Source organism: Wyeomyia smithii, chromosome 3, assembly GCF_029784165.1.
Source record: "Wyeomyia smithii strain HCP4-BCI-WySm-NY-G18 chromosome 3, ASM2978416v1, whole genome shotgun sequence".
In the NCBI taxonomy this organism is placed as follows: Eukaryota; Metazoa; Arthropoda; class Insecta; order Diptera; family Culicidae; genus Wyeomyia; species Wyeomyia smithii.
The window spans coordinates 233,577,543-233,597,023 of record NC_073696.1 but is presented as its reverse complement, the minus strand read 5'-3'; the positions used below and the strand labels follow the sequence as shown (position 1 = coordinate 233,597,023).

Genomic DNA, 19,481 nt, shown 5'->3' with positions numbered 1-19,481 from the left:
TACCATACAGTAGCCTTTGACCTTCTGAACAAGTTTGCTGAAAACCGCAACTTTCTAGGTTGTCAAAAACACGAGATATCCGCCTATTCCAGGTGATGCTAAACTTTTCGGGAGGTGTTGCAATATTCAAACTGGGTGTTGCAATACTTAGTACAGCGATTCCAAACTTATGATGGGTAGTGTACATAAGACATACGTAACACTGGCGATTATCCTTGGTACCCTATCCCACATTTCCTAATGTTATTTGGTCCCATCGCCTTTCAAAATGCTCGACAAATAATGAACGGAATGAATTTTCTACAACTCCCCGACCAACTACTCTTTAAGTTTCTTTATGAAACGAAAACGATCGCTATCGATTCTCTGGAGATGTCCAACTAAGTCCTAAAAATATATCAATACATGATTTTTTTTTGTAAGATTTGGACCACTGCGACCATTATTTTGATCTTTTGTGGTATACCTCTTCTTTTTAGGTACTCGTGGCAGACATATCACCATTGATGGAAGTGATCGTCGTTGTCATATCGCACCCTTTCTCCCAATTAGGCACTGAATTTCGTATGAAATGTATTACCTCATTAGGATTCGCAGACCAGACCTCAAAAGGCTCCAAAGTTCCTTTTCCAAAGGCTCTTATTCTGCGCTGTATTAGTGCACTGCAGTGGCAGAGCAAATGTTCTGCGGTTTCACATTCGAACCCGCAGAGACGACAAATTTCGTCATCTGACTGACCAATTTATTTCAGGTGATGCTTACTTGGACAGTGTATTGTAAACAGTCCAGAAATTGTCCTTAGTCCCTTTTCATTTAAACTAAGCAATTGCTGGCTTTTCTTCACGGTTGGTTTTATAAAGCGTTTAGACTGGCGTAGCCCTACTGAGCTTATCCAGTTCTCTTGTATAGTCCTATGTTCCAAGGTTTTCAATTCTGCTTTCAAGGCGCTTGATGACACCCCACAGTACGGTTCTGGGCCAATGAAATCGGTACATGACCCCTGTCTAGCTAACGTATCGGCTTTTTCATTGCCTTCCACTCCGCAGTGACCAGGAACCCAGTATAACCATACTTGGTTCCTTTCTGCCACTTGTTTCAGTGAAAGGATGCACTCCCATACTAGCTTAGAGGTACATGTGAAGGCTATTAGTGCTTTAAGTGCTGCTTGGCTATCAGAAAAAAAATGCATATGTTAGCATGCCTGTATTTCCTAGCCAAACAGACTTGTGCACACTCATAAATTGCAAATATTTCGGCCTGGAACACTGTAGGCCAACGGCCCATTGGTATCGAGATACTTATCCCAGGACCATTTATACTTGCTCCGGTTGAATCATTCATTTTTGAGCCATCTGTGTAAAAGACGACAGAGCCTTGTCGGATATTCGAGCCACCTTGTTTCTAAACTTCCCGTTCGGTCTCAATGATTTTAAAAGGTATTTCAAAGTTTGCTTCTGTATTCATCCAGTCTTCGATACCTGGTATATGTTTGCTCAGCTGGAAATGTTTGAGGGTTGCCAGCTGGCCTGTCTGATCTCCATCAGGTACTTTTTTAAGGCGTGTTAGTCTCAATGCACTTTTTTCCCTCTAGTCGCCTCTAGTTGTACTACCTGGTGGAGTGGTAATAGATGCAGAATTGCATCTAAGGCTTTTGACGGAGCACTTTTCATTACTCCTGTAATTGCATTACAAATTAGCTTTTGCAACCTGCCAAGCTTGTTCTGCGTTGATCTTTCTTTTGTTTTAGGCCACCACACTAGCGAGGCATACGTTATTCTTGGTCTTATTATTGCCTGGTACAACCAATAAATCATACTTGGCCTTAGACCCCATGTTCTGCCAATAGCTTTGCTACATGCCCAGAGGGCACTCGTAGCTTTACCGATGACATATTCAATATGTGCATTCCAGCTGAGTTTCTGATCCAAAACCACTCCAAGGTGTTTGGTCTCAATGGAAAGCATAAGTGTGGTTTCACCCAATTTCATATATTCAACGTTATATATGAATATTCCCCAAACTACTCAAACCAACCTTACGACATCGCGCCATGATGTGGTTTCACCCAATTTCATATATTCAACGTTATATATGAATATTCCCTAAACTACTCAAACCAACCTTACGACATCGCGCCATGATTTCAGGGCTTACATCTCAACGTATTTGTACACGAGATAGCATATCAGCGCCGCTTTTCATACACCTGACACAGCGGGCAGCGGGCATAAATCAATTTGAGCCCAGGACATGAGTTCACTGTCATTCACTGTTACTCGGTATCCAGCTTTTTACGCACCATAATGGCGGTCGCTATAATGCATGTTCGTAATATGCGAACCTCTCTGCTTACGTCGTTTAGGGATTTCTGAAAAATTGGCAACACAAATGTTACCAGATGTATTTTTCTTTTGATAAAATATACGAAGACCTCAAACTGACGTAAGCAGAGTTGTCAAAAAGGTGGGTAATTTATTACGAACTTTTCATTATAGCGTCCGCCATTATGGCGCGTAAAAAGCTGGATAGGGTTTCAATTGCTTGATTCAAACCAAACGAGTCCCCATCGAGTAGCTCATTTTTAATCAGAATTGGGTCCTAAAGCTATACCAGTTTTTATATATCATTTGAAAAAGCCACGTTTTCTGACCAAAACGTGATTTTTCAAAAATGTTTATCGTTTTTCTTCGATTTTCAAATGATGATTAAAAAAACTGCTCGAAAGGTCTTAAATGACATTTCGCCCATGGGAGAACTGTCATTTAAGGCATTTCGAGCAGTTTTTTATTCTTTATTTAAAAATCGAAGGAAAACGATAAACATTTTTTTAAAAATCACGTTTTGCTCAGAAAATTGCACTCTTTCAGCTGATATATAAAAATCAGGAAACCGTGTAAAACTTTAGGACCCAATTTTTAAAAGTTTTCTTCACCAGTGTCACGTATATCTTTTGTATGTGGTTGAAATGTTAACCAGCTTTTCACGCACCATAATGGTGGACGCTATAATGCAAAGTTCGTAATAAATTACTCACCTTTTTGACAACTCTGCTTACGTCAGTTTGAAGTCTTAATGAATTTTATCAAAAGAAAAATATATCTGGCAACATTTGTGTTGCCAATTTTTTAGAAATGCCAAGTCTGACGTAAGCAGAGAGGTTCGTATATTGCGAATACGCATTATAGTGACCGCCATTATGGTGCGTAAAATCTGAATAGCAATATTCAGTTTGCAGAGAAACATATTATCTTCCAATTGGGATCGCCCATGTGACAACTGTCATTCAAGCTATTGAGAGCCCGTTTTTCTTATAAAAATTCACTCTTAGCTGATGTATAAACTTTTTAGATTTTACTTCTTGCGCTGCCATTTATCGCTTGGATTGGTAGAAAAGAAACAATGTTGTCAGTTCCCTGGATTATGGCAAAGCATAATCTGCCGGACCTGCTAAATAGCCAAGTATGATGACAGTTCTACAAGGTATGCTACATTTTTGTCTATCCACGCACACAAACAAATCTCGTTATGAAAAATTTCGCATTTTGTATGGAATTCAGAACATTTTTGGAAATTTCTCGTTTTATGTTGTTTTATATCTGATTTTTTTGGTTGGAGCGTCAATCTCCAGTTGAAACACACTAGAAATTGATATTAATTTAGATTTAGTGCGAAAAATTGCGACAATATGTCGAAATAAAATATATGAAAATGCTATATTTCCAATAGTTGGAGCAAAATCTTAGTCATTGTCATAGCTCATGACTTTTGTTATTGTACGGAACATAAGCGATTCTATTTAGAAGCGCTATTAGAGTACAAAAAAAACGAAAAGTGCGAAAAGGTTACCGGCAAATTGATGAAAAACAGCATATTTTACCTAAACCGCAGCATGTTGATGTATTCCCCACAAATAAAACATGTTTCAACATCATTTCAATAACTTTTCAGGAAAGTATGTTTCATAAGTTTAGTTTAAAATGCAAAATCATTTCAAATTTCATACAAAATTGGAAAAAGTTCATAACGATCACTAATACTAATGCATCGACGTGAATAGCATACCTTGTAGAACTGTCATTGTCATCATACTTGGGCTAAATGGGCTAAATAGTCTGTCAAAAATGTCATCGTTCTCCTCCGCACAAAAAAAAAAAACAACATGCATGGGACACTAACTTCCTCACAACAGCGAGCTACATTATAAAAACCAGTTAAAATAATTATTGTTATCATGTCTTTCATGGGCACCACTTCGGTTTTGCTGCGAACTTTATCACGATCTTTCATTTACGGTAAGACTTAGCACTACTAAGCTAATATTTTCAATTTTATAAAAAAATATATTCATTTTTGCAGCCAACCCACACCGACAAGTTCACCGTTGGGTTGGACCAACGTTACGTGAGTTAAAATGTCGTCGGAAAAAAATGGGTCCGGAGGCCGAACAGCCTCGTTCGGCACACAGCGATTGGAACTATAATGCGGAAATATTTGCGTTCGGCAAACGCTTATCGGAAAAGTTTGACAACAAACTGCTACAGCAAGCATTCACTCATCGTTCCTTTATTGTACAGGAAGAGCAGAAACAGGCCGAGGTCGGCATTGAAAAACCACAACTAGGTCTGAAAGATAACCGTGAGCTGTTAGAAGCGGGGTCAAAACTTATCGAAGATTATGTTGACGCTTTTTTGCTGACGGCTTTACCGAAGCTACCACGAGAGGGAATTCGATCGATAGCCGCACATTTAACTTCCGACGAAAGCTTGGCGCACGTTTCGAAACATCTGGGAACAAAAGACATCATTTTAGCAGCAGAATTTCCAGTTAATGATCAGCTCCTTGCAGATACCCTAAAGGCGGTTGTCGGAGCCCTTCACCAGTCATCTGGAGAGGAACGTGCGTTCCTATTTGTACGGGATTTTATCTGTACCCAACTTAACCAGCAAGATGTTAACGAATGTTGGAGAGTTAAAGACCCGTTGGAGCTACTACGCCAATATTGCCAGGAGAAAAAAATGGGCGAACCGGAACCGCGGTCTATCGGTTTAGTGGGCAAGAATACACTGCTGGCAGCACACAATGTGGGCATCTATTGTAATAAACAGTACATGGGATCAGGATTTGGTGAAGATGTGAACACTGCGGTTCGTGAAGCAGCCTGGGACTGTCTGCGGCAGCTGGTCGGAACTACAGTCGACATGAAGCCAATCGATTTCAATCTGCAGTTTCAGGACGTGACCAGCAAACTGAGGCAACATACAACTGTGAAGCTATAACAGTTATAAATGGTAATCTTTCAACAGTAAACTGATTAGAAGTTGTAAAAACGGTTTTTTAAAATAGTTTCTGTTAGGCGCAAATGTGACACATTTATTGCAGGCTGCATTTTTACAGCTGGAAGCTAGTACTTACATGCATAGTTGAACCCAATTTCCTAGAAGAGCTCAAGTTCCACCGGTGTCGGAAATAAGGTTACCATCTTTGTCCTTTAACCGCACGCGACCGTTTGAGTATCGGCTCTCCTGGCTTCCGTCCGGATAGAGAAACTTAATCGTTCCATCCGGATAGATGCGTCGTTTGTGTGCTTTGGTGTGAATTTCCACCTGGCCGTTAGGAAGCGTGATCACTTTGTCGTCGTTTCGTTTGACGATCACGGTTGAACCGTCAGCGTATTTCCATTCTTCCGCAATGTCGACACTGTTTGGATTGGTAGTACGAATCGATCCGTTCGGAAAGTGCACCTCCGTTGAGCCGTCCTTAAAACGGTGCTCAGTTTGACCACTGAAGGAAAAAGATGTTCAACATGTGTATTTCTGATCCAAACTTCAAGCGTTACTTACTCTGGAAACTCAAGTATCTCCAGCCCGTCCAGGTAGGTCGTGTGCCAGGTATTTGTTTCGTGGTAATAATACTTTGTCGTTCCCTCGTTCATGTTGGTCTCCTTGATGTCTTTGTTGAAGTATAGCATTCGAATGACCAAACCGTCGGGTGAAATTTTCTTCAGGTTCCCATTCGGATACCAAATGTCCCGACTGCCATCATCGTTGACGATTTCTCGTTTCAACTGTTTTAACAGCTCTGCCGTTTCTTGGTTTGGCTCGGTTACTGCTGCGGCTTTCAAATTCGCTTCTTTCGTTACAGCAGAATTATTTTGAAAGAGATTTCTTTTCGCTTTACCACGAAAATAAGAAGACTTGGAATCATCGGCAACTTTTGAATCCACCTCTTCATGGTCCGTCGTTGTTGATAGTTCACTCTGCTCGCTGATATTTTCCTCCGATTCTCCATCACTGCTACTGCACGAAGAATCCATTGGAGGCACAGATTTTCGGCTCTCAACACTATTTCGTGAATGACTGATGACCTTAGCTTTGGCTACTCTCCCCTTAATTTTCTTATCAACCACTTCGATAGGCTTCATTCGCGTCGAGAGCAATGGCTTTTTGGGTTTCTCCGGCGATGAGTTTCTGCGTGGGTTAGCCATAACTGTTTCCCCCGATAAGGGCTGCGGAGCGGCCAGTTTAGCAATATTTTTGTTGATTTCCAATAACATTCGATTGTTATTCTGACGTTTGAGCCGAGCATTTTCAGTGTCCAATTTTTTGTTGTCCTTTTTCATAACCTCCAGTTCCAGCTGGGTTTCTTTCAGTTCCTTTTCTAAATTTTTGATTTGCGAACGGAATCGGGCTAATGAGGAGGCATGTTTCGTCTCTTTTGCCTTTGCTTCTTTCTGAAGCTCCGCCACTTGTTCCTTTAGTTGTATAATTTCTTCTTTCTCCTTTTTAGTAGGTTTCAACGCTTCTTTTAAAGCATTTTGTCGCTGTTCCTCAATTTTGACACGTTCGTCGTGAAAATAAACTTCCATTTTAATTCGTTCATCATTAAGCTTTTCCAACATCTCCTCCCGATCGAGTTCCAATTTATTTTTTTCCAATTCATGCTCCTGCTTCAGTTTCATTAGTAGGGCATTCTCTTTGCGAAACGTTTCGATTTCCATTTCGAGCTCGGCTAGTCTTTGTTTTAATACTTCACTCTTGGCAAAAATATCATCCCGAATACGAGCTTGCTCTGCATCTTCTGTAATTTCCTGCTTTGTGTGATCTTCCGCTCGTTCAACAGATTTTCGGCCAGTTTTGTCTTCCTTTGGAGTGGACATCCGACTATAGTTAATCTGCTCCAGTTGTGATTCTATATCGGTTTCCACGTCATCTTCTTGTTGCTCGGCAAATCGCACGTGTTGTCTACTGTCCTCCTCATCGGAATCGCTAGAACTGCTACTCGTGCTGGTGTTGCCACTTGATTCATCCTCTTTCAGGGAGTGCTGTTTCGGATCAGGAAGCGGATGTATTTGTAGGTAGGCTTTGTTTTCCACTGAGTCAATCAATGGTTCATGGCATGCAGGAACCAACGTAGAATCCTCCATTAGACCGCATATTAGGTCCGAAACATCGATGCTGTTTTCCATCAGCATACGCAGTAGAGTACTGGCATCGGAAGCAATACTGCCATTTCCAGAAGCTAGTCGTTGCTCCAGCAATTCAAACAAATCCAGGTCTTTCAACTCTTTCAATTGTCGAAGTAAAGCAGCGTCTTCTTTTAGCTGCTCTTTCCATGGTAAGTTCTGCTGCACTGTTGATGTCATATTCGACGCAACTAATGAAGTAAGAATAACGAGTTTATTCCAATGGTCATATAAGCAATGAACACATACCTTCTTCCACTTCCCCTACGCTGAGCCTTTCTTTGAGAGATTCTATACTAGGTAGCAAACTTTCCTCGCTTTCTATGTTGTCTATGTTTTCTTGTTTGGAAACATTTCTAGAAACGATAGAATTGGAAACTGGCGGTGTTAATTTTTTTTCCTGCACCCGATTAATATCGAGTGCTAAAGTGGTTTCTGCGAGTGGCAGTTTTTCAACAGTTTGTAGCTGAGCAGGGGGATCCCGGGGAGAAGAAAGCTTAACTTTTCCTATTTCCGGTTGCGTTTTTTGCTTGTTTTTCTGCGCTCTAAATTTTGCAAGATTAGCATATTTGTACTTTGGAAGGTTATCTAATTTAAAAACATTTGGATCAACTTTAAACCTAGCTTTCAGTCCTTCGCCCCGCTTGAGAAATGGTTTCGTCGGTACTTTGGGCTTGCTTCCTTCGTTAATCAATATTTGTGGTCGCCTGAAAGTAGTATCCTCGTCACTATCCTCGGACAAAGAACTGCAGGTATGATCTTCAGCCAGCTGCCGCTGCATGTTCGTTGGTTCATATTCTCGCTCTTCGTCACTTTCAGCAGGGCATGTATTTTTCCCACTTAGACCCAAAATAGCGTACATCTTTTGCTGCTCTTGGCTCAGGAGTTCTCGCTGGGCAATCTGTTTCTGCAGCAGAGCCCGCTGCTGCTCTTCCTGCCATTGTTTCAACTGTTCCAGCCGAGCTAATATACTGCGCGGGGAGTCAGACATGGTCAACTTATCATAAAAAGGCACTTTTTGTAGTAATTTTTCACGCAATTCAAAAATAAACTGCAAAACATAAACCGTTGTTTATCATTATTCGTTTGACAAGCAGAGATGCCAGATGTTTTTGAAAAATGTCTGCAACTGCTCGATAAACCGGAAAAATGAGCTCGAAATCTAAAAAAAATCTACCCGTGATCCGAAAAAATTTCGCTCGCGAAGGCAAAAGTCTGTAAATCTGCACACATTTTAAGAATATCTGCGCAAATATAAGGAGCTTCTGGCATAAATCTGCAGAAACCGTGGAAAACTGCAAATATCTGCAAATCAATAAATATCTGCACACGGACTCAAGAAATCTGCGTTTTGCAGACAAATCTGCACATTTGGTATCCCTGTTGACAAGAGAAGCGGTTGCCGCGACGGCAAAACTCGGCGAAGCTGATACACAAACAAATCTAGCATAAACCAATGAAAGGGCGTAAGTGCTGCATTATTTTGTTGAAAGGTGATTATTATATTACGAAACTTGGTTGCTTTTCCTAGTAAAGCGCAAAGGTGTTTTCAACCAGGGAGATCTATTTGTAAAGAAAACGTGTAACCGTAACCAACATATTTGGTAACAGGATGCCCGTTTGTTTTGGAATTAATTGTTCTAGTCATGAACTTGACAGATGTAAAATTTTACAGAAGTGGAACGGGTTTTCCGGGAGTCCCTTGGTTAAACACTATTGATATATTGCGGAATATTTCCAATATTCAATCACAGACTAACAGACGTAACACTCCCAGGAAGCCATTTTTGTTGATTTACAGCTTAATAAGCCATTAATCAGTGGATTTCGGCTGAACTATAGCTTAACAAGCCGTTATCCAACAAAATTGTTTGTTGGGCTGGAATCTAGCTCCATCGCCCAAAAAAAAAACGATCATTTCAAATTTCCACTCGAATAACAGGCACCGCGCGATAACTCCGTCTGGGGTGCTGTCATGCAATCTCCTACATATTTTGTAGTTTCCAATTTGACACATGCACGTACGCTAGCGCTGATGTCGGTAAGCAAGATGCAGCGCGAACATAGCAGCAGATGGTGCTAGTGTTACTATCGTAAAGTACTGGTTACATCCAAACGATGGTTTTATGGAAAATTTGTTCAAAGTGTTATGTCTGTTAGTCTGTGATTCAATGTTACAAAGTATATGGTTGCTTTTGCGCAACTTTTCATTCATATTAAAACTTCTCGAAGTCCCATTATTGTTGGTGTCAATGTGACAGATAAACAATAAATTTCAACATATATCTACCAACATCGCATGATACTATCGAAGTATTTTTCATGAAAAGCCTGGTATAATCTCATATTTGAAACGTACGCAACACTTGCATGGAATCTTTCAAAAAACTTTGGTTCATTAGGCAGGATTGGTTTCTATTTTAAAAATAGTGTTCAGTTCAATATGAAGAGTAAATATAGGCAAATGAAAAAGCGTACATTTTCGCTGGTAAATCAGTTGTGGAAATTTGATTGTGAACCACGTAAGCATTCGACAGTCTACAGCCTTTTTTACAGCATAATATCAGTAGCAGATACTTGCTTTTGTATGCGTGACAATGGGTAGAATTTATTACAATTAGTTTCAAATTCAACCTGCGCTATTTTTTTACTTTTCACTCACCATAAGGCAATCCATGAGACGGTTGCGATCAGCTGATTTCAGTCTGTTTTCAACTTATGACAGCTTTATGTATGTTCGATCGGTCTCAACTTGGATACAATCCGGATCCAGAAGCGTGAAAAACAAATGTTATCCGGTCGGTAGCTAGTATCACGAGTGCCAATCCTAAATACAACAATAAAAAATCACTTTTGATATTATTGCCGACTTTAAAAGATTTCTGTTTTGGTTTTGCAGCTTGAAAAACAGCAACAATAACAAACGTACAAGCAAAACACGTCACCCGTGGATTGCCTTAAGCCTGTAGTACACTCTTTAGCCTGTAGTACACTCTTTGTCTAATGGTCAAATACTTGACCTTCTGACATAATGGTCAAATTTATTTGACACCATGGTTGTTGTTTGCCCGTGTTTGCCCCATGTTAAAATTGGAGAGTGACAAATAATTATCTTTGACCAAATTTTTATCTGTCAAAAAGTGACAAATATTTGACGCTCGGTCAAAGAGTGTACTACCCCGATAAAAAGACCCTCCTATTTTTTCCCCATAATTGGTACATTCTCGTAGGTACAATAGGGTGTTCTAGGGGTATTTATATTATTATTTCTTTTGATAAGAAATGTCAAAAGGAATACCTATTCTACTGACTTTTTTTAATTTGAATAGCAAAACTATTAAAAAAATCGATTTCGAATTTTAACAACAGTAAGTGGTTTTAAGACATACCCTACCGTCAAGAAATCATGACACAGGGAGGCCAGGTCATTTTTCAAATATTTTCACACTCCACAAATAATGTCTTTATACATAGGAAATCTGTAAACACGGTCCCCGTTGAAAGTTTACAAAACTTTCAGTGACACATTAAATCGAGTGAGGTTAATCAACAGACTATAAGGCTTTCACTTATTCACACGCGCTCAAATGTTTTCAATATTAAGACATGTCTTCACATCTGGCATCCCTGTCATGACACGTAAACCAGGGTTATATTTTCCACAAGCCAGCAGCAGAAATGTCACTTAGCTTACTATCAGGGTTATATTCTCCAAAAAGCCAGCAACAGCAATGTCACTCTGTGCACTACTTGCCAGTTAGTGAAAATTTAAAACAAATATAATTTTTCAATTTTAAAATCAAAGAAAACTGGTAGAATTCTAAGACAAATTACGTAATGCCTACTGAAAGGTCGGTTATCGATTAGTATAAGAAAAAGCAGGTATTTTTTCAAATTAAAACCCCCTATTGCCCGATTTCGATTCCGACGAATCAACTGATCGTGCAACAACTCTTATGGGAGTTTAACAGGGGGATTTACCGATTGATCAGTATACGAAATCGGCGACGAAAACCAACCAAATCGAGTGATTTTAGGGTGATTTTGTTCGAGCCCATATACGAAACCAGACGAAACAGGTAGATTAGTCTGGTGATGAAATTGCCTGAACCATACGAAATAGGTTGAGAAATCAGTGGATCATATTCTAAATCCAATTAAATTAGATAAAATATGCAGATAAGTAGAGAGATTATTTTTATTCAAGCATACTAAATAGGCTGATTAATCCATGTATAGAGTTGAGAAACAAACAAGTAATTTGGAAGTTAAGATTTAATTTAAACTTATATTTTAACTTACATCGCAGCCGATCCATAGTTTCAGTAGCACCTCTGGAATCCTCCTATTAAAGTTATCCTCCTATTAAAGTTATCAAACCAGCCGGTTGAGCTTTAGCTGTTGCTCGTACAGCCGGGGAGTTGAATAAGGGCTTTGAATCGGCTCCGATCCCGGTAACTTTTCAGTGCCCTGTCAATAAACGGTTTCTGTTCCAAGCATCTAAACAAAACAAAACAATTTATTCGGTTAAAGAATCATCAAAGGTTTCCCAATATTCAGATTGTTCTTGTTTTGGATTAATAAATCACAATCTTACTCATTATCTTTATATAAAATATTCTCTTACCTGAGATGAAATACAAATCTTACGAAATGTAAAAGTGCAACAGGAAATTTGACTGGAAGTTAAAAAACAGATGCTATCATCTGTTAATGATTAAAGAAGTCACATAAACGATTCATGCAACTGTGAGTAGTTGTAAAATACTCAAGAATGTGTTTTACTTACCTGAAATATATAGAATTATCCGACGAAAAATCTTATGCTGCTTCTACTCCCGGAACCATTTTGAAAAACACTACGAAATCCTATTTCGTTTGCTTACTAATCAACTCAAAAAATATCATACGATTTTACTTTATATAATAAAGCGATCTTATAACGGATTAAATTCACATCTTACGAGAATTGATTCAATTATCCAAGAAATCAGGTGACAAAAATAGTTAACATACGTGGTTTGACGAAATAAGGCAACCCACGAGACAGTTGCGATCAGCTGATTTCAGTATGTTTTCAACTTATGACAGCTTTACGTATGTTCGATCGGTCGCAACTCGGATGCAACCCGGATCCTGAAGCGTGAAAAACAAATGTTTTCCGATCGATAGCTCTAGTATTGCGGGTGCCAATCCTAAATACAACAATAACAAATCAATTTTGATATTATTGCCGACATTAGAAGATTTCGGTTTTGGTCGTGTTTTTGTTTCGCAGCTTGAAAAACAGCAACAATAACAAACGTACAAGCATTGAAACGTCACCCGTGGATTATTGATTGATCAATATGTCGATTGCACAAACACCCGATTTAGTTGATACATGCGTATAATACCATCTGTCAAAATTTTTTATCGGGACAGGCTTTATTGGATATGTTGCATGAGCGGGAACGTGCCTTGTAAGTAGTCCCTTTTGCCCAGCCTGATGCGAAAACATTTCAAATGTTTTGCTGCTGAGCATGACCTAAAAGCAAAACAGGAATTTGACACACAAAAAACTAAAACTAAAAAGTTCACAGCAAAATATCAAAATATTTACAAATTGATTATTTTCCGGGATATTAAAGGAAATAAGGGCACAAATCCAGCTAAATTCATAATTTAAACCCCCTAATAGCTAAAGCGGTATAACAGGAAATAATCTATCTAAGCGAAGAACTATCGCGAAATTTCCGGAACATTGTTGTATTCCAGGAGGCGAAAATGTCTTCTTCGCCATTCCATCATTTCGGTTTCTATCACGGAGCGAAGAAGACCACACCGTTGAAGATTCGGTAAATATTGTCGTATTAATGCGTATATTGAAGTTTTTTTTCTTTACTGTTGCATCTATACTTGTAGCAATCCGAGTATTCATCCGTCGCAAATCATGCCTTCACCGAGCGGAATCCCATTTAATATGTCCGACATGCCCTGGTGCTATGCTGGTAAACCGGGCCAGTTGATGGAGTTTAATGCGGTCATACGTCCTAGTCCACTACCGATGTCCATGCCGATGGGACAATTTCAACCAGTCACAATGTATACAGAGATTCGTAAACGGAAGACGGAGCCGGAAGTGCCAATGTAAGTAGATTTTTTTTATACATCAGTTCATTTTTAACTCATACGTTCGCTTATATTAGTCCTACAAAGCAATTCCTCACAGAAGATGCAATGGCATCGCATTTAAATAATTTACATTTATCTTCGGAGTATACGACGCACAATATCGACACAGCAACAGGGGAAGATATTTCAACAACAGAAAGTAACGTCGGGGGCTTCTCTCCTTGTTCATCAATCGATGATGAAATGTCACTGGGGGAATCGCCGGTAGGCCAACCAACTGGTAGCCATCATGTTTACATGTCTCCACAGGAATTGGAGGAGCGTCTTCGAAAGGCTCAACGCATTTCTCTTTGTGAAGAGGTTAGAAAACTAGACAAACAAGCAACGGATATTCTGCCACAAGCACTACTGCAGCGGATTGAAAAACCCTGTTCGGCTTTAGTTTTGTGGCAACCGCCACAAACACTAGAAAAACTCATCAACAAGGTCACTGATGCCCTGCGGGAAAGAGAAACTGAGAGCAGAACTAAAACGGAATCGAAAACGGAGGAAACAGAGCGAAGGCCTAACGAGGCTGCGATGATGATGATGATGGGTGACGATGAACCACTGCCAGATCTGCCGGATTACGATGCCGATCTGGACTTTGAGGAGAACAACAATAATTTAGCCTCGATGGGTGATCTCAACAATGTTATGGATGTTGAAATGTAGTGCCTGGATGATCAGTTTCAGTAGTGATTAGTAGTGAGTGGATGTTGTGCATGCGTGTGCGAGCGGAATGAACGTATTCGGGGTTAAATGTAACAATTTTACGTATCAGACTAAAGCGGTTTCTTCTCTGGATAACGTGCTGCTTAAGCCATACAACTGGATTGTAAGCGAGGGTGATCGGACGTTTGTTCTACTGTATAACAATATATTAAAAACATGCCGTAAGTTTTTTTTGTGTAAAAATAGTCATAAGAAGAAATCATTCAACATGCTTATGCATTCTTTCTGGCAAATATTACTTGAATAAAAAATCATGTCGAAACATTAAAACATTTTTTTATCATTTTTCACTCTACCTTGTTTCTTGCCTCGTGCAATAGTTGGCATCCTATCTGATAAATCGTACACTTTGAGAAGATAGGGACTCAATTTTCAGCACAGTTTACAAATGTCTCTGGAGTACCGCAAGGTAGCAATCCTGGACTGCAACTCTTCATGTCCTACTCCAATCTCATTTGACTACTATGTCGGGTTAGCCCCTATCTAGAGTGGCACAAATTCGAGTTCTTTGAGTTATTCTGGATACTACGCTTTCTTTCAAACTGCACTACAACTATATCATCTCTAAAGCTAATCGTCAGCTCGGAATCATGTTCAAGATAGCCAACGTGTTTCAACCATAGGATAATGATGACAAAGATGTTCCAGTTGAGCATCGCTGTTTGTAATCTCAAAGCAACACTACAAAGCTGCATGTGGGCCACGCACGCTTATTAAAGCACGCTCTGAGCAAACTGTGAGTAAAACAGCAATGCAGGGAAAAAGATAGCGAAATTAACACGGTATTTTATTTCTTCCTAGCTAATGGAAGAAGGTACGCATGAAATGTAGTTCACTTAACCGTTATCCGTGTCGATGTTTAAGTGCAATATCTTATCTTACCAAACAGTCCCAAGCCGTGGTGCGACCTTTGCTGTACGTTGGAGTCGTCTCATGGTCATCGGTTCATGGTTACAGTTCATCAGCTCTGCAGTCTGCGTAGGGTTCGTATAGGTCGTCTTCCACCTGATCGATCCACCTTGCTAGCTGTGCACCTCTTGTCCCTGACGGATTGGTTTCAAGAACTATCCCTACCGGGTTGTCGTCCGACATCCTTACGACATGCCCAGCCCACCGCAATCTGCCAATCTAAGCGGTGTGGACAACACATGGCTCCCCAAGCAGCTTCTGCAGTTCGTGGTTCATTCACCTTCTCCACGTTCTGTTTTTCATCTGCAGTTCACCGAAGATGGTACGCAAAACGCAACATCTTCCGCTCGAAGACCACAAGGGCGCGTTGGTCCTCTACAAGCATGGTCCATGTCTCATGCCCTTACAGGATTACCGGTCTTATCAGCGTCCAGTGAGCCCAGGTATATGAACTCATCCGCCATATTCACAAAGGTTCGAGCCAAAATGTCGATATCGTCGGCGAAGCGTTTTTCTCGGAGGGAAAACGGGACAAAGAGGTTCGAAAACGGGACACTAAGGAAGATAGATTTCTGAACATTTTAAATGACCAAAGCATTGATTGCCTTGCTGAACCTTCCTCATTCTGTTCAAAAAAATACTTAGTTGACGATAAAACTTTACACAGTAGAGTGTGATTTTTAGTACTAACCAGGTCCAGTCCACATAAGCACTGATGATGACTGCATGTCGCAGTCGAAAGACGTATTTGCGCAGACTGAATTTCAAAATTTATTCCCCAAATTTCTAGTAGAGTCTAACGGAAAACTTATAATTCTTTTTTCTGATTTCTCACTCGGTTACAAGCAGCCCTTGCTAAGAAATTTGATTCTTTTTTTTTTTTTTTTAAGGGGGGATTTGTTAGTAGCTTAAGTATTTATGATAAATATTAGTAAATAATGAGTATGTGTGTCCAATCACAAATGGTGACTTCTCAACACTGTTAGAAATTTGTAATTTTAATTGTTAGGATTTGTTTGCTTTCGCAATTAGGACTTATCATTCGTAGGGATTTAAACCTACTTGTCAGAAAAGGGGAAGTAAACTTACAACTAACTTAATTGCTAACTTATTGGCTATAAAGAGAGCTTATCGTAGCAATTGAGGATTGCAACGATTTTTGTCGAAAATTGTTAATAATTTTATTTGACATAGCTTCTAATGGTTCAACACCAGTAAGTCTATGTAATTCGAGTGTACCAAACCAAGGAGGACGCTTCAAAATCATTTTCAGAATTTTATTCTGAATCCTTTGGAGCGTTTTCTTCCTTGTTGAACAGCAACTTGACCAGATCGGTACAGCATAAAGCATTGCTGGTCTAAAAATTTGTTTGTAAATCAAAAGTTTGTTCTTTAAACAAAGTTTAGAATTCCTGTTAATAAGAGGATATAAACATCTCGTATATTTGATGCACTTGGCTTGTATACTCTCAATGTGCTCTTTGAAAATAAGTTTTTTATCATAAATTAGTCCCAAGTACTTAACCTTGTCGGACCAACTTAAAATAACCCCATTCATCTTGACAACGTGATTATTATTTGGCTTGAGGAAAGAAGCCCTAGGCTTATGAGGAAAAATTATCATTTGAGTTTTAGAAGCATTGGGAGAGGTTTTCCACTTTTGCAAGTAGGAAGAAAAAATATCTAAACTTTTCTGCAATCGACTGCATATGACACGAAGGCTTTTTCCTTTTACTTGTCATCGCAGAACAATGACTTTGTGCATCCTGGAGGCAAATCAGGAAGATCTGAAGTGAATATGTTGTACAGGACTGGACCCAAGACTGAACCTTGAGGTACACCTGCTCTGACAGGAAATCTATCAGATTTTGAATTCTGATAGACAACCTGCAGAGTTCGATCAGTAAGATAATTTTTTTAAATTTTGATTAGGAAAATTGGAAAATTAAAAGTTTGCAATTTCGCAATCAAACCTTTATGCCAAACACTGTCGAATGCTTTTTCTATGTCTAAAAGAGCAGCTCCAGTGGAATAACCTTCAGATTTGTTAGCTCGTATCATATTAGTAACTCTGAGCAATTGATGAGTTGTGGAATGCCCATGGCGAAATCCAAACTGTTCATTTGCAAAAATTGAATTTTCGTTGATGTGTGACATCATTCTGTTAAGAATAATTCTCTCAAACAGTTTACTTATTGAAGAAAGCAAACTGATTGGTCGATAACTTGAAACTTCAGCTGGGTTCTTATCCGGTTTTAAAATGGAAGTAATTTTTGCATTTTTCCATAATTAGGGAAAATATGCAATTTTGAAGCAGCAATTGAAAATTTTCACTAAAAATTCCATTGTGCTCTCAGGGAGATGTTTGATTAGTATATTAAAGATTCCATCGTCACCAGGTGCTTTCATATTTTTGAAATTTTTAATAATTGATTTAATCTCATTCAAGTTAGTTTCAATTATTTCCGCAGGTAAAAAATTCTGGGAAGAAATTAAATCAAATTGACGTGTGACTTCATTTTCAATTGGACTCACAAAATTCAAATTTGAGTTATGAACACTCTCAAACTGCTGAGCAAGTCTTTGAGCCTTTTGTTCATTGGATACAAGAAAACGTTCACCATCTTTTAAAACTGGAATAGGCTTTGAAGGTTTCTTAAGAATCTTCGACAGCTTCCAAAATGGTTTTGAATATGGTTTCAATTTTTCAACTTTAGTCTCAAAATTTTGATTTCTCAGAAGAGTAAATCTATGTTTAATCTCTTTCTGTAAATCTTTATAAATAGTTTTAAAAACAGGGTCACGAGAACGTTGATATTGACGTCTGCGGACATTTTTCAAACGAATTAGAAGTTGAAGATTTTCGTCAATTATTGATGAATCAAATTTCACTTGAGCTTTTGGAACAGAATAATTCCTGGCATCAACAATTGCACATTTTAATGCTTCCAAAGCGTAATCAATATTCACTTCGTTTTGCAAATCAAGCTCATTATTGAAATTTCTCTCAATATGAGTTTTGTATCTTTCCCAATTAGCCTTGTTATAATTAAAAACAGAGCTCATAGGGTTTAAAACTGATTCATGTGATAAAGAAAAAGTTATTGGAAGATGGTCAGAATCAAAGTCAGCATGTGTGATCAAATCACTACATACATGACTTTGATCTGTTGGCACCAAATCAATTGTTGAAGGGTTTCTTACAGAAGAAAAGCATGTAGGACTATTCGGAGACAAAATAGAATAGTATCCTGAAGAACAATCATTGAATAAAATTTTGCCATTGGAATTACTTTGAGAATTATTCCAGAAACGATGTTTAGCGTTAAAATCGCCGATTATGAAAAATTTCGAACGATTTCTGGTGAGTTTTTGTGAAATGGTAAATATGCTGCGGCAATAAATAAAATCCCAAGTTAAGTTTGAACTTCAATTCCCAAAGTTTCAATAACTTTCGTCTCAAGATGGGGAAGAGCACGATGTTTGATTCGGCGATGAATAACAATTGCAACTCCACCGCCGGAACCCTGAATCCTATCATATCTATGAACCACGTAATTGGGATCATATTTTAATTTTATGTTAGGTTTCAAAAATGTTTCAGTAATAATTGCAATATGCACATTATTTACTGTTAAAAAGTTAAAAAGCTCATTCTCATTGGCCTTCAATGAGCGAGCATTCCAATTTAATATTTTAATTGTTTTATTTAAAATCATTGCTAAATTTTAAATTAGAAACAATTTTAATAGTAAAATTTGTGCCTATTTGAATGGCTTCAAACATTGATTTTGCCTGCAACATGGCGTTCATAAGATCGAACATTGCCTGTTGCAAAAAAGAAAGTTTACCTGCCGTAATAGGCCCCAGGCAGTTGACATTAGAAAAAATATTTTCGGCAGCAATATTAGCTGGAGTAATAGGTGTACAATTATTTTCTAGCGTGTTTTGCTTACCCATATTAACGGTCATTTTCGAACTACCAACACTAGGCGGTATAATGTTCGAACTACCTGTAACCTGTGCATAAGTTAAACGGGTATGCAAAGGAGTAGGTAAACTATGCGTCACTGGTACGCTTGGAGAATTTTGTTTTGAAGTTGGTTTTAATTGAGAAATTGACTTTTGTTTACCTTGCCTTGCCTTAACAATTGCTAAACGGACTGGGCATTGATAAAAATTTGACATATGGTTGCCGTTACAATTCGCACAGCGAAAATTT

At 38.8% G+C, this 19,481-nt stretch overlaps 3 protein-coding genes across 4 annotated transcripts; 2 read left to right on the top strand and 1 right to left on the bottom strand.

Annotated features, from left to right (window-relative positions):
- Nucleotides 1–4,123: 4,123 nt before the first annotated feature.
- LOC129733161 (39S ribosomal protein L44, mitochondrial) lies at nucleotides 4,124–5,342 on the top strand. The gene is made up of 2 exons (XM_055694781.1): nucleotides 4,124–4,292; nucleotides 4,357–5,342. Exons 1-2 carry the CDS (start codon nucleotides 4,232–4,234, stop codon nucleotides 5,274–5,276), a joined length of 981 nt encoding a protein of 326 aa, XP_055550756.1. The 5' UTR covers nucleotides 4,124–4,231; the 3' UTR covers nucleotides 5,277–5,342.
- Nucleotides 5,331–8,544, bottom strand: LOC129733143 (protein BCAP). Of its 2 annotated transcripts, XM_055694754.1 has the most exons (4): nucleotides 8,083–8,544; nucleotides 7,712–8,007; nucleotides 5,841–7,653; nucleotides 5,331–5,781 (listed from the first exon to the last, which is right to left on the bottom strand). In XM_055694754.1, exons 1-4 carry the CDS (start codon nucleotides 8,451–8,453, stop codon nucleotides 5,445–5,447), a joined length of 2,817 nt encoding a protein of 938 aa, XP_055550729.1. In that variant the 5' UTR covers nucleotides 8,454–8,544; the 3' UTR covers nucleotides 5,331–5,444. The 2 variants fall into 2 exon arrangements, with proteins under 2 accessions (XP_055550729.1, XP_055550728.1); XM_055694753.1 differs by having other exon boundaries at nucleotides 7,712–8,544.
- A 4,448-nt stretch (nucleotides 8,545–12,992) lies between these two features.
- On the top strand, nucleotides 12,993–14,620 carry LOC129733163 (uncharacterized). The gene is made up of 4 exons (XM_055694783.1): nucleotides 12,993–13,150; nucleotides 13,220–13,299; nucleotides 13,367–13,591; nucleotides 13,651–14,620. Exons 2-4 carry the CDS (start codon nucleotides 13,229–13,231, stop codon nucleotides 14,288–14,290), a joined length of 936 nt encoding a protein of 311 aa, XP_055550758.1. The 5' UTR covers nucleotides 12,993–13,150; nucleotides 13,220–13,228; the 3' UTR covers nucleotides 14,291–14,620.
- The last annotated feature ends 4,861 nt before the right edge of the window (nucleotides 14,621–19,481 follow it).